The sequence below is a fragment of the Sorex araneus genome, chromosome 4 (assembly GCF_027595985.1).
Source record: "Sorex araneus isolate mSorAra2 chromosome 4, mSorAra2.pri, whole genome shotgun sequence".
Taxonomy (NCBI): domain Eukaryota; kingdom Metazoa; phylum Chordata; class Mammalia; order Eulipotyphla; family Soricidae; genus Sorex; species Sorex araneus.
Window position 1 is genome coordinate 186,629,288 of NC_073305.1, and position 14,648 is coordinate 186,643,935.

A 14,648-nucleotide genomic window follows, 5' to 3' on the forward strand; every position below is an offset into this window, starting at 1 on the left:
GTTAGAATAGAGCCGAGCTGACTCCCACCCTCCTCTGACTGCTGCCCACGGGCCGGTTCTGACTCTGAAGCCACACACACGCGCCGCAAACCCTGCCACCCAGCGGCTCCCTGTACCATCTAAGGGCCACAGAAGAGGCTCACTCACGAAGACAGGCGGATCCCGGTCAGGTGACACGTGTCAGGAAAGGGGGCAGGGAAGGGACAAGAGCCGCAAAGCCAGGGAATGAGCTCCAAACTCAAGTCACTAGAGGTCACGGACAAGTGCTCCTGTCATATTCCGGCAGTCAGCTCTGGAAGGGAAACCTGGCCAGTGGCCCAATTGAAAATGCCACGGGCAGCGTTCGGGGGGGCTTCTGTTGCTAGGATCAGAATGGAAGAATGGTCCTGGTGCTCCGGAGAGAGCCTATGTGACGCGGTGAGACAAAAGAGTAACGCTTCTTGTGTAACGGGGATGGTATGAACAAACGGCTTTAGGCGACACTGCCGTGGAGGAAGCATGACTCCTGTTTGGGGAGGGGTGGGTGTCACAGCTTTCCTAACGGTGCTCAGAGGAGCGCGGGGTGCTGGGGTCCAAACTTGAGCCTCCGGCATAGAAAGCTCCAGCCTTGGGCCTTTCTCCCTGGCCCCCGAGAGGCAGCCCTGATACCCCAGAGCACCTCGACTCGCTTCCAAAGTAACTTTTCATGATTTGGTGTCCGAACATGAACATCATTTACTTTCTGCAGAAGAAAAACGAGGTGAAGGCGTCAAGATGACATCAGACCTTGGATGGGTGTTTGAGCATTGTATAACTGAGACTTAAACCTGAAACTTTTGTAACTTTCCACAAGGTGATTCAATAAAAAAAATAAAATAAAAAAAAAAGATGACATCAGACCTTGATGAAACATCACATCGCACCAAACCTTTGAAATTCTTACATCAAGGTGAGCCAAGGGAGACAAGAGACAAGCCAAAGCAGCCCCTACCTGGCGAAGCAGCTGAGCTTCAGGGCGTAGAACCACAGCGGGGCAGGCAGGCAGGAGCCGCTTCCCAACACCTCCCTCGTCCCCCACCCAGAGCTGCCCCAGATGCAACTCGCTGGAGAGCAAACACCAGCAAGCCCGCCGGGCCTGGACCCTGGCCGCCTGCCTGCCACACACGCGGGGAACACACGGCACAGCCAGCGGCAGGGCCAGGCTGGAGGGCGCAGTTTGCCCCCGTGGCCCATACATCCCCAGCGTAACTGCAACTTCCCTTCCCTGGCAGCGTGCCAAGAGGCTCTGCCTCCCGCGGCACCTCTCCGACTTCGACATCGTCTTTCTCCTCTGCTCAGCCGCTCGGGCCAGAGCCCCTGGAGTCCCAGTGTGACACGTGGTAGGCTTTCTGCCTCATGACAGAGGCTGGTGGCCACTCGTGCTCAGGCCCTGTCCTTTGCCCCGGCCCTAGCCCTCCACCGGCCACAAGGCGCCTCATGGGACTGCACTCGGCTGACCATGGCTTTCCCACTGTCCAGCACCCCCCGATCACCCTCCCCTGGCCGCCGGCAGCCAGGGCAGCTCTGGGATGCCTCGGCCGTTCCAACCCGAACTGAACATCTAAGTCACGTCTCCCTCCTGGGTCCCGTCTGCTGCCACGCAGAGAGCGGACGGAGAAGCCTTTCTCGGACGCTGTGCCCCTCCGGGGTGCCACTGGTTTCGTTCTTATCGACCATGACTCTCATGGTCCATCTCAAGTTCTCCGTATTCAACTAACTTTCCTACCGGGAGGGACGACCACCTCGCCAAAGCATCACGGGCGGGGCTAATGGCCGAGCTCCCTCCCCTCCAAGCCCAGAGGAAGAGATAAAGCATTGGGCTCTGGCTGCGCTGTCACCTGAGGCAAAGGTGCAGAGTCTGGTCCCCTGGTGTAGGGAGCCATTTTACAAGCCTGGCTCTTATCTTCTAGTCAAGTGGAGGCTTACTTGGGATTCCTGTAACAAGGTCGCCACTCCTGATCCTACTGATCTTATCCTATCACCATTTGTTTATCACTAGCCAACGCCCATGCCTGATCTGCATTTTACTACTGTTCCTATGGGGGTCCAAGCATGCATACTGTACCACCTCCTCCCAGCAGAGAGGTATAAGTATTGTAACTGCAGTAGAATAAACTCTCTCTCTCTCTCCTCCTCCTCCTTCTGGCTCTATGTCTGTTCATTCGGCTGCGTCCCCTCCTTAGCCCCACGAAGGGTCCTCCCTGCTGGACAGGACGGGATCCCACACCTGGCGCCCAACGTGGGGCAATAGGGGACCACCGAACACCCGGTCCAGTTCATGTTGGCTGACGAATTCACGGAAAAGTGAGTATCTCTGAGGGTCGCCTCTCTCTTGGCGCACACCCTGAGGGTCGCCTCTGCGTCTGTTCATTCGGCTGCGTCCCCTCCTTAGCCCCACGAAGGGTCCTCCCTGCTGGACAGGACGGGACACCCACACCCTGGTTCCCCCACCCTAGAAGCACGACGTCGCAAAGCCAGGAGAGCCGACGCTGCCGCGGGATGCCCCGTCTCTCCCACACCCCAGCTCTGCACCGGCCGAGTCCAGGCGCAGAGAGCGACAGTGCGGTCTCACAGCCGGGCCCTGCGGGCGAGGCTGGCACTCACCCCGCAGCCCAGGCCGCTGCCTTCTTCGCAGGTGACGGTCCTCACTCCGGGCTCAGGAAGCAGCCCCGCCCCGCAACCGGGCCGGGGGCACAGCACGCCCCCCATCTGCAGGACACACTCCTCGGCGCCGTACTGCTGGTACCTGTTGTACTGTGGGCAAGAGAGAGTGTCAGGAGCAGGAGGCTGAGCCCGGGGCTGCTGGCGGTTGGGCCCCTCGCCCCCCGTCCTTCAGTTTCAGTGGGGGCTGGGGCAGTCGTGGGCGCGGGGCTGGCCCCAAGTGCAGAAAGGGCCCCCAGGCCCACTCGCTAAGCAGATCTGCATCTTGCTGTATTTCTAGAAATCTGTCTGTCCCAAAGAGATTCTCCCAAGTCTGACTATTTTTTTTTTAATTGAATCACTGTGAGATAGACCCTTACAAAGCTGCTCATGGTCAGGTTTCAGTCACACAGTGCTCCAACACCCACCCCTCACCAGTGTACGATTCCCAGCTCCAGTGTCCCCAGGTTCCTCCCATCACCCCGCACCCCCTTCCCCCAGCCTCTAAGGCAGGTGCTTCTTTTCTCCTCTCTCTCTCTCTCTCTCTCCCCTCCCCACTGGGCACTGTGATTCGCAATACAGATACTGAAAGGTTAGCGGGAGTATCCCTTTACCTACTTTCAACACTCAGTTCCTGTCTAGCATGATCATTCCCAGCTGTTACTGTCACACTCTATCTCACTTTGCTCTTGTCTTACCTACCCTCTGCCCCCACCCACACACTTGTGGTTGATGCCAACCATTGACCGGTCCTCCTGGCCCTTGTTTACCCTGGCCTTGGATATTGGTCTTCTAATATATATGCCACAAATGAATGCAGCCATCTATGTCTGTCCCTTTCCTTCTGACTCATTTCACTCAGCATAAAACTCTCCATATCCACCCATTTACAGGCACATTTCGTCCAAGTCTGACTTTTGAATACGACTTCTACTAACTCTACTGAACAACTGGATCTCATGCCAATTTAGGAGGGGGGCGCTGTGGGTCCGTGTCAAGTTCCAGGCCTGCATCAAGCATCTTGGGCCACCGGTGTCTCCATTCAGGGGCCAGTGGGTCTCAACAACCACTCTGGAGACGGGCTGCCAGCCCCCCGCCCCCCCACCCCCATAGCTGCCGAATGCCCACACCATCTCAACGAGCAGATGCAGCCGGCAGGAGGGTAGCAGCCCAGACTTCCTGTTCTTGCGACATAGCTTCTTTATTTCTTGCTTACTTTTATTTGATTTTCCTGTTTTCTGGGCAGTGCTCAGGGTTCACTTCTGGCTCTGCACTCGGGAATCCCTCCTGACGGGGCTCGGGGTTCCAAATTTGGTGCCAGGCAGAGAAGCCGGGTGGGCCATGTGCAAGGTGAGAGCCCGCCCTGCTGCCCTGTGGCTCCAGCCCCGGGTCACGGCTTCCTGAATCCTGGCTTCTGGCGCTGGGCCTCCGCTTAGCTCCAGCCTGGCTGATGCTCCAGGCGGGAGAATCCAGGCCGGCTCCAAGGTGCCGTTTTCAGGGTCTGCCTTATTGTGCCCCAAGGCAGAGCTGGCTGGTGCTGCTGATCACGTTATCCTCTAGGTCCGTCCAAGCCAGAGGGATTTGCTGGAAGTTGGTGACTTGTTGATTAGTGCAACATCTATGGAGCCAGGAAGGTGATACAGTTTAGGCATTTGCCTTGTGGGGCTGGAGCGATAGCACAGCGGGTAAGGCACTTGCCTTGCATGCAACTGACCTGGGTTCGATCCCCAGCAACCTCTAGGGCTCCCTGAGCACCGCCAGGAGTAATTCCTGAGTGCAGACCCAGGAGTAACCCCTGAGCATCACCGAGTATGGCTCAAAAACCAAAAGAAAAATCCCCTTGTCTTGCACACAGCTGACCTCGGTTCAGTTGCCCGCAGCACAGAGAAGCCCCAGACCGGAGTGATCCGATGCCCAGCCTGCAGTGCTCCTGTTTGAGTAAAGCTCACAGAGAGGCTGTTCTGGGCCGCAGCGCTGTTGTGGAGGATGGGGATGCAGGTGCGAATAAATCACACTTTTCCGCATGCATCACAGGGCCACGGCAGCCTGTACTGATAGCGGGAAACGGATCCTTCTAGGAGGGGCCGTGTGGCATGGAGAATGAGCCTGGGGCAGACACAGCTGCCCGGGAAGCTGGGGTGATGGCAGTAGAGAGGACCGGATGGAGAAAGGAGTCCTACCCACACACTCCAGAAGAGAAAGATTTAGTCCCATCCCCTTGTGAACACGCAAAAGGCCCGTTTGTACACTGGCAGTTTTTGGAACTGCCTGAAACGACTATTTGAGACAGAACTGAGTCTGCAGGAAAACATCAGCTTTCCTGGAGCCACAGAGCCGGTTCCTTGGAAGACATCTCAGTGCTGCAGTGCTCAGGGGACAGAACGAGCCCTTCCTAACGGCGACGGATAATGGGATGACTCACGGTCAGCTGAGAGGTGGCAGGCGGGGCTCAACTCCCGGAACCTCTCAGGGGCTGCATTGCTCAAGTCTTGCCCGGAAGGCCCTGGCAGTGGGGTCCTGGGCTTCATCCCGGCCTCGCAGTGGGCGTCTCTGGGTGCCTCGTCTGCTCTCGGCAAGTTCACAGGGTTACTCGGTGTCTGCAGTGGGGAATGTGGAGGAGCCAGTGCCGGAGCTGGAGGAGGAATAGGCGCCAGCCGGTGGGGAAGAGAGAAGGACGGCGGGAGTCGGGATGTCCAGGGAGCTAAGGCAGCCTGCGCTGGGGCTGGGGCCACGATGGCAGCTGTGCTCAGCCTTGGGAGGAGGCTGCAGTAAGTAGGCGCTGCTTCTATACACCCAGTGGTTAACAGACGCGTATGCGATCCCGACAAGAGCTGGTTATGTGCAGTCAGGAGGCCCCAACCCCTTCTGCAGAGATGAACGACTGAACTGGAGAGAGACTGCAAGAAGTGAGAATGTGTGTTTCCGGGGGGCCTGACCAGACTCTGGGGAGCAGAAGCTTGGCGCAGCAGCTGGCAGCTGGGGTGGGGGTGGCGGGGCTCCAGGGCTGTGAAGAACTTCTGGAGCATGGGGAAGTAGCCGGTGTTAGTGCCATAGTGTGTTACTTTATACTCCACAAGTGAGTGCAGTCATCCTCTGTCTGTCCCCCTCTCTCTGAATCATTTCACTTAGCCAGATACTCTCCATGTCCATCCACTTATATGCAAATTTCATGATTTCATCTCTTTTAACAGCTGTGTAGTATTCCATTGTGTAGATGTACCAAAGTTTCTTTAACCAGTCACCTGGTCTGGGGCATTTGGTTTTTTTCCAGATTCTGGTTATTGTGAACAGTGCTGCAATAAACATACAAGTGCAGATGTCATTTCTACAGTGGTTTTTTTTTTTTTTTGGCATCTACGGGATATAGTCCTAGGAGTGGTATGGCTGGGTCATATGGGAGCTCAATTTTTAGTTTTTGGAGGAATGTCCATGTTGTTTTCCAGAAAGGCTGGACAGTCGGCATTCCCACCAAGAGTGAATGAGAGTCCCTTTCTCCCCGCATCCACGCCAGCATGGGTCGTTCTTGTTCTTATTGATGTGTGCCAGGGACCAACATTTTAAATACCTCCCCTTGCCAGAAAGAATGTGCCAAGGAAGCCCCAGGCTTCTATGTACCTGCTGAATCATAGCCTCCTCACGTCCTCCGAAAAGCCCGGCTTTCTCACCGAGGTTCATTCCCGACCACAGGGCTCATTCTGCATGTTTTAAAAACAGCCGTCCTTTCATCGACAGGATGTTTTGGGGAGAGATCAGGGCATGCAGCCCGCGGATCTTCACAGCCTGTGGGTTGCTGGTCACAGCCCGGGCCGGGCCGTGAGCTCTCCTTGCCAGTGTCTCCCCGTGGGCTCTCGTGGTGCATCTTCATTCGGCTCAGCCTCCCTCTCCTCCTTCCCCAGCTCTGCAGGCACCGGGGAATACACCGACCGAGCGCAGATGGTAGGTTGTGCTTGCCCCGGGGGGCCTTCTTCTTGAGCATGTTTGTCATTTGTGTTTAGTAACCAGCTTAATTTCTAAAATTGGCATTTCAATCCAAACATCCGTTCATTTTCAGTTTGAACGCTGTTATTTTATATTTCTGAGTTTTATATGCTGGTCACCCACTCATGACATTGCAGAGGAGAGGCAGGATAGAATATTTTGCTTCCTCTTTATTTTCTCTTATTGTAGAAAATATACAAAAGGTTCCAGAGCTATGCAGTTCCATTTATTATTCTTTCTTTTGTTTGCTTTGGACCCGAGTCCCTAAAGACACTTCTGTAGTTGATAATCCAGTTGATTCCTATGCATTTCCCCCCTAGTAGTTTATTGGCTTCAGGTCTTATATTAAAGTCTTTCATCTATTTCTGAGTTTATTTTTGTGTATGTTGTTAAATCATGATCTAGCCTTCTCTTTCTCCCTCTCTCTCTTCCTCCCTCCTTCCCTCCCTCTCTCTTCCTCTCTACCTCCCCCTCTATCTCTCCCTCTCTCTCTCTCTTTCTCCTACTTTACCTCCCTCCTTCTCTCTCTCTCCCTTTTTCCCTCTCTCTCTCCATCCCCAGGCTTCCCAATACAGTTCATTTTTGATGTAGCCACAGCATAGGTGCTTATTTAGTTGACTTGAAGGTCTGACCACATTTCCATCGCTTCCTTCCCCCACTCAGTGGCAGTCAGGGGCTGACAAGAGCTTCACTCAGTATTTTGTGGGTAGTTGTGACAAACTCGAACTGAGAGAACAGGATTATCTGTATCCATTAGCAAAATGGACACCATCATGGTCAAGAGATAAATGCCACCAGTTTGGGAGAAAGAACAGACACTGGCCCCTGGACGCTCCTTGTGTACCTCCAAGGGTTTCTTATTCATCCACACTGAGCAGGATTTCATCAACCGAGCTAACTGAGGGGAAAGTGACCCATGTGTGACACAGAGGGAGGCCGTGCAGAATCTACTCTCAGCGAAGTTCAAAGCAACAAAGTCCCCAAAAACAAATCTTGCACAGTCTGTCTTTGGAATCATAGTTTCTGTGTTGACATATTAGTATTTACCTGCCAACTGATGCTAATGGAGATTTTCTTTTTTTTTTTTTAAACACTGGCTTTGCAAATTCCCAAATATACTTTCAGGGCAGAGATAATTTGCAGCTATGACAATTTAGGTTGACTATAAAACATTTGCTTTTAGAAAATGTTAACCTTAACAAAGCATACTGCTGTAGATAAGGAAAGAAAGTGAAACATGACTTCTGTGTCTCGTCAGATTATGGTCAAAACACATCTTTTTAGTAGGGCCTGTCTAGATAAAGTCCTCATGGCTCTGCTTTAGATTTTATTTACTTGGGGAATGAATTATTCAGTCTTCATGTGTATGTTCACAGATTCTCTTGCATATGGGAAATCATCATTTTAAAGCACTCGATTTGTAGAATTTTTCAATAAACCAAAAATGCAGGGGTCTGGGTAATGGGTCACGAGAAATCAGTCAGGCAGCGGCTGTCGGCAGGAGCGTGGGGGAGGGAAGAAGATTGTTCTGGAACAACACAGAGCCAGACCACAGGCTCTACTCCCACGTGTTCCGGCATGCTCCCTTCCTTGCTGGCGGCCGCCCACATGCTAAACACATTCAAGACACGTGGTGGGCACCCGGGGTCTGGGCAGGGAGAGCCCCACAGGGCCCACCCTCTGGAAGAGCCCGGTGGCCTACCTGAGGGAATGTCTGAGGGAACGGCCGCTCAGCTCACACGCTTCCAGAGATACGAGAGCTGGCCACGTGAGCCTGAGTCAGCAGGAGACGCCCCGTCCCAGAGACTCGGGGGGTGTGAAGCGTGGCAGCGGGGAGTGTCCTCTCCCATCTGAGCCGTGCCTGTAGCCCCCCGAGGCTGCTGGCCCTTTCTCCTCACTGGGCGGGAGGCTGGCCGCACCTGTCCATGGAACTTTCCAGAGTGTCCTCTTGGAGCACTGAGGCCGAGCCCGAGCCCACGCACACATCTGGGCCCCCTCTGCTCCTCTCCCTGACCTTCAGTGTCCCATCCCATCTTTAGCCATAAGCCACCAGCTGCTCTCTGAAGGGCAACGACCCCCGTCCGAGGCACCGGCCACCGCATGCCCTCTCTGTGCAAACCACTGACCTGCCCTTTGCCCCAGTTCAGTCTCTGTCTGCCCCGAGTCGTGACGGGGCGGGAGGTGGCTGTGGGTGCTGCGTCACCAGGAGCCCAGTCCTCCGCTGACCTGCCGTGACGGGAACCCCACCCACCCCACCCCACCCACCCACTCACAGCGGCCTCATGGGCCCGCTGCCTCTGACACAAGCCGGCCTCTCTGTGCCTCCCCCCCCACCCCTGCTACTGCGGGGTGGCCTCCCCAGGCTGTCCTCTGTGGGCCTGGGGGGCTGAGGCCCACTCAGGGGGGCTCTGCTGGCCAGGCCTGCAGCACAGCGCTGGGCTAGTGCTCGGGGCCGTGCCCAGTGACGCCGGTGGGACCGCGTGGTTCTGAGGCTCAGAGCAGCGCCGGCTCAGCTGGGCTACCCCCGCCCTCCCCCCCCCCCCCCCCCCCCCCCGGCACCCTGCCTCCCCTTATTAGAGAATCTCCGCTCACCACTCCCCGCCTACTCGACCACCGTGTGTCACAGCATCTCCTCTCTGCACTAGAACTGTCCCAGTCCTGTCTTTCTGCGGGGTGGGAGGGGCAGAGCCAGCTCTGCCTAGGTGCTGGGCTTCCTGGTTCCACCTGGGGGTGGGGGCCTGGGGGTGTGAGGGATGGAGCAGGGTCGGAGGCAGGCGAGGCTAGCAAGCGCCTTAAGCCTGACCTCTCTGCCTGGAAAAAAGAAATCTGGAAGCACCTGACAGGAGAATAAGAACAGTGATCAGTCCACCCCCCTCGCGCCACAGGAAGAGCTCTGGCACGTTAGGGCTTGAGGAAAAGGCAGCATCCATCCCTCTGCTCCGTCCCTGCCGTCAGCCGGTTCCTCTCCACCTGCAGAGCGTCCCCCACGCAGCTGGCGGCAGTCGAGGCGGGAGGGCGGCCAGGACGCCGTGTGCGTGCTCTGCGCCGCCGCTAATAATGTGTTTCTCATCCCCGGACATCTGTCACCGCCTGATGAAGCAAATTAGCTCGAGGAAGGACGCGCCTTGTTCTCCGCTCGGGAAGGCCGTCACCAGGAGGGTGGACGTCGGCTGAGCGGGGAAACAGAGCAGACAGCACCTACCGTGCAATTAGAGCCCCAGACGGGCGCCTGCACTGTAATTTATGAAGAGCTTTCTTTTTGTCAGATGCTTCAGATGACACGGTGTCAAAAGCAAGAAGCTCAACTTCCAGCCACTGTGGAATCTTCTGGAAAGGAGGTCAGGCCCAATGGGCTTCTCTGTCGCCTTTCTGTGCTATGACCCAAGCAGAGACCCTGAGGAAGAGGTGCTGGCGGGCAGCAGGCAGCTCCCACACCACAGAGCCGGTTTGTGCTTTTCTTTTTCTTTTTTTTTTTTTTTTTGCTTTTTGGGTCACACCTGGCGATGCACAGGGGTTACTCTTGGCTCTGTGCTCAGGAATTACTCCTGGCGGTGCTCAGGGGACCCTATGGGATGCTGGGAATCGAACCTGGGTTGGCCGCGTGCAAGGCAAATGCCCTACCCGCTGTGCTATCGCTCCAGCCCTTTCCTTTTCTTTTCTTTTCTTTTCTTTTCTTTTCTTTTCTTTTCTTTTCTTTTCTTTTCTTTTCTTTTCCTTTCTTTTCTTTTCTTTCCTTTTCTTTCCTTTTCTTTTCTCTTCTTTTCTTTTCTTAAATCGGGAAGGCATTCCCAACATTGGCATGACTTCAGAAACTTCTGGAATCTTTGCCTCTGGGTCCTCTGCATGGGTGCTCCGCCAAGGGCAGGGCTGTGTGTAGGCTTGGAAGATGGCCCCGAGGAACAGCCCAGGGGGACTCTTCGTTCTTACCCAGTGTCGGCCCTGACCTCCCCAGAGGCAGGTGGGAGCCGGGCCCCACCCCATGCCCTCTGGCCACGGTCTTTCCCCCTGCCCATACTACACCCGCCCTTCCCTGCTCCCCGCTCTCTGTGGCCCGAGGCGCTGTTTGCACACCCTCCCCTCTGCCGGTCTCTAGAAGCTCTCGGCCCCTGTTAGACCCACTCTGTGGGGCTCAGGGGACCCCAGGCCCACGGAAGGCAGAATGCACGGTGCCGTCTTCCCTCGCTGGCAATGTCACCTGATCTCACCTCTCTCACCCCCTTCCCCCCGTTCCTCAGAGAAATGGGCTCCTGCCTGGGACCTGGCGGCCCTTGCAGTGCCCAGCGTCTCCCACACGAAAGGCTCGGCCATGGCTGGCGACCACAGCTGGCCCCTCCTTCCAGAACCCTCTGGCCTCACCTTCCACTCCTGTAGGCTCCACCCTTTCGCCGTGAGCTACTGGGCCAGGCTCGCTCTCCCCCACCCTCCTCCACCTCTCAAGGCTCAGTTTGCTGCCCCGGGTCGTAATGGATCCCCCCTCACCTGCCCACTACACTATCCCCGTCAGAATGAGCACATTCTCCACACGAATGTCTTTCTTGATTCCACATCTTATCCCCCCTGGGTACCTCATGCATCCACTTTCCTTCGTGGATACATTCCTCAGAAGATCTTTCTACGCTCCCTCTCCCACTCCTCCTCTCCCCACTCCCCTGAGCGCACCGTGGGCAGGCTTGTACCCGCCTCAGTGGGAGGGTCTACGTCACCGTGCCACCATGCCCTGAATCCCAGTGGCCAGCTCTCACCTCGCCTCCAGGCCGTACTCAGCGGAATCTGCCCCCACCTTCCTCCAGCCCCGGAGGACACTGCTGGGCTCCTTCCCCCCAGCCTCGCTGTCCACAGCCCTTTGTCCATCAGCCACACTGGCCTCTGGACGACTCTGAAGGGGTCAAGCATCAGCACTTGCTTTGGAACTTCTTTAAATTTTTTTTTTTTAATTTTATGATGCTTTTCCCACTGTGGTAATGCCTCATTACGGCAAGCTTCAGGTGTGCATCGCTGAAAGTGAGCACGTGTCCACGCTGGACTGTGCCCCTGACCGTCTCTCGTCCACCCCCATCCTTCCATCAGCCTCCTTGCCCATGGCTGCCGCTCCCTACAGGTGTCATGTGAGGTCTCGTGGCTCAGCGCTCTCCTCACAAACCTGCTCAGGGAGACCAGACCCACCAGCTCCTGGGAAATCCCACCTTTCCCCTGGCGGTCGTGCCCCTCCTTTGGTTTGACTTTTGTCCATAGTGGTGATGACCCACAACGTCCAGTGGGCATGCTCACGTGTGTATATATAATTTTTTCTCTGCAGTATGTAACATTATTTTATACCTGTGTATATTATAACCTACACTTCCCAGCTGGAACAGGAGGCTCAGAGGGAATTGTCACTCTTCAACCCCTCTCCTGAGGATGGTATCTTGCACACAGTAGGTGCGCAGTAGGCATATGTTGGCTGAAAGGAACAGGGGGGACAGGGAATGTTGGCTTCTAGGAAATAGAAATCAACACAGCAGCAGTGGCCTTGGCTGTGTCACTCAGCTCCTACGGGGACTATTGATTTGGATCACGGCTCAGTAAACTCTGAGGAGATGCAGAGTGGTCTGAGTTTTATGCAAACCTAAGGGCATGACTGGGACTGCCTCCCCCTGCTCATCACCCACTGGCTCTAAGACAAATGCAGACACAATGTGTGTTGGCAGACGTTAGAAGAGAAGGCGTCAGTACTGGAGCGGGACTGTTCCCCAACAGCGTGGAACTGGATGGGCCGCCAGGAGCCACTCGGGGGCTCCCCTGAGGGGAGCCTCAGTAGCGTCTGAGGGGTGAGGTGGGTGTGGGGCTGGGAAGTGACTCACCTGCTCTTCTCCAAGGACCCTGAAGTGATGGAGCTCTCGAATGAGGGAGTCTCGGCAGCCGGCTGTGGGGGAGAAGGACCACCGGAAATTAGTCCCGTATGGGCCGCAGCTGCGCCTGCCCCCACACCCTCTCCAGGGCACACTCACTCCCGCGTCCTGCAACCCACCACACGTCGCCCGGCTGGCTCCAGGAGGCCCCAGAGATGAAGCGGCCAAGTGCTCTGAGGAACTCTGTCCCCATTCAATGGGACCTGGCCTCTGTGGGGCCTCGGACACCAGGCCACCTCCTCTCAGCCTGTCACCTGTCCCTCCTGGAGAGCCAGGCCATGGCGAAGGTGCAGAAAGGACACTGATATCTGGCTTATTGCGTTGATATTCCTGATATTCCCCCCAGTGCTCTGTAGAGGGCGTGAATCAGACATCAGTGTACTCTGCCCTAGTCCCGCCCTGGCTGGTTCCTCCCACGGGTAGCTGAGACCCTCAGGACCCTGCGTAGGGGTCTGGAGAGGGGCAGGGACAGCCCAGGCGAGGCTGCCGCAGACTCATGCCCTCACCTCCGAGCTTCAGCCCCCCAGCGAGGGCCCTTGCTCCAGCTTTACAGAGAAGTGCACGAATGAGCTCTCATATGCAGAGGCGGCATCCAACACGCATGCTACATGAGACGACTGCATAGTTGACGCGAGAACAGCAACAATACTACACAGAAGATCATACTATAATATTAGGATACAGCCACACCGTAATGACGAAACACAGAGCTTACACGCGCGTGAGAGCGAGCTGTAGGGGCCACCTTAAGTGTCACATCACCGGAACATCTGCTTGTGGTACTGGTCCTAGACTCGGTCCTCAGCAACGCACGGCCCCACGCACTGCCCCGAGCACTGCGGGTCTCTGAGCACTGTGAGGTGTGTGTAGCCCCTCAACAGCTTGTCCAAAACAAAACCAGAAAGTATGCTCCGCTCAGCCCCCAGTCGGACCCTTCAGACTGACCCCACCTCATGGTCATTTATAGCATTTGCTCTGGAAACAGAATTGGCATAAAACCCGACCACACCGAGGTTAGAGCGAAGGATCGCATAATCTGAGGTTCCTTCTCGGCCGTGATTTGTAACCCAACTCCCCCCGCAATCCTGGGGCCTTCCTCCTGCCTGCCAGCACCCGGGGGAAGGGGCAAGCTCAAGGAAAAGCGATGAGGGGCGGGCTATGGGATGAGGGGATGAGTCCTCTCTGCAAGAGAGATGAAGGTTAAAACGGTGCTGGAGAGACAGCAAGCCCCAAGCCCTGCTAGGTGTGGATCAAATCCTGCCCCCACCAACAAAAGAGACTGAACCTGATTGCTTTCAGCCGTTCTACCAGAAACACATCTTCCCCCAGACTCTCAATATTTAGAGCCCAATTTTGCTAAAGGAGCTCAGCATCCAATTAACTGAGTTTTATTATAATACTCTGAATAACAATAGATCACCTGCATGTTTGTAGATCACTGTGTCACTGCATCACTGTCATCCTGTTGTTCATCAACTTGCTAGAGTGGGCACCAGTAACGTCTCCATTGTAAGACTTCTTGCTATTGGTTTTGGCATATTGAATACGTCACGGGTAGCTTGCTATGCTCTGCCATGCGGGCAGGATACTCTCAGTAGCTTGCCGGGCTCTCCGAGAGGGACAAGAGGAATCGAACCCGGGTCGGCCGTGTGCAAGGCAAACACCCGACCTGCTGTGCCCTATGTTTGTAGATAGAATGTACAAATACACAGATGATTCTATACGTACAATAGCTCACGAATGCTTAGATAAGTATGGAATAGTGTTACCTTTTTACAAATTAATTTATTTGTGTAACTACTACAATGATCTAAAATGATTGGTTAATAGCAGTTTGTCACTTTAATTTCATTATAAAGTTTGAGGGTCTATTTCTACCTTTGAAGGAGTGGAAGGATTATTTTAATATCTTCTGGGTCGTTTTAAATTGCATCCTTTACAACTCTATTCTTATTTCATTTTCATTGAATCCCCGTGAGACACACAGTTACAAGGTTGTTCATGCCTGGGTTTCGGTCATGTCATGTTCCAACACCCATCCCTCCACCAGGGTCCATTTCCCACTGCCCGTGTCCCCGGTTTCCCTCCCATCATGGACACCCGTCTCCCTCGCTCCCCACCCTG

The 14,648-nt window shown here is 55.2% G+C and overlaps 1 protein-coding gene across 1 annotated transcript in view; it reads right to left on the reverse strand.

The window, feature by feature from the left end:
- The window catches only part of PRKN (parkin RBR E3 ubiquitin protein ligase), a 1,029,130-nt gene that overhangs the window by 92,494 nt on the left and 921,988 nt on the right, over window positions 1-14,648 (reverse strand). Inside the window, exons 8-9 of the mRNA XM_055135350.1 lie at window positions 12,477-12,538; window positions 2,623-2,772 (exon numbers count right to left, since the gene is read on the reverse strand). Of these exons, the coding sequence (XP_054991325.1) occupies window positions 2,623-2,772; window positions 12,477-12,538 (212 nt within the window). The remainder of the gene's footprint in view (window positions 1-2,622; window positions 2,773-12,476; window positions 12,539-14,648) is intronic.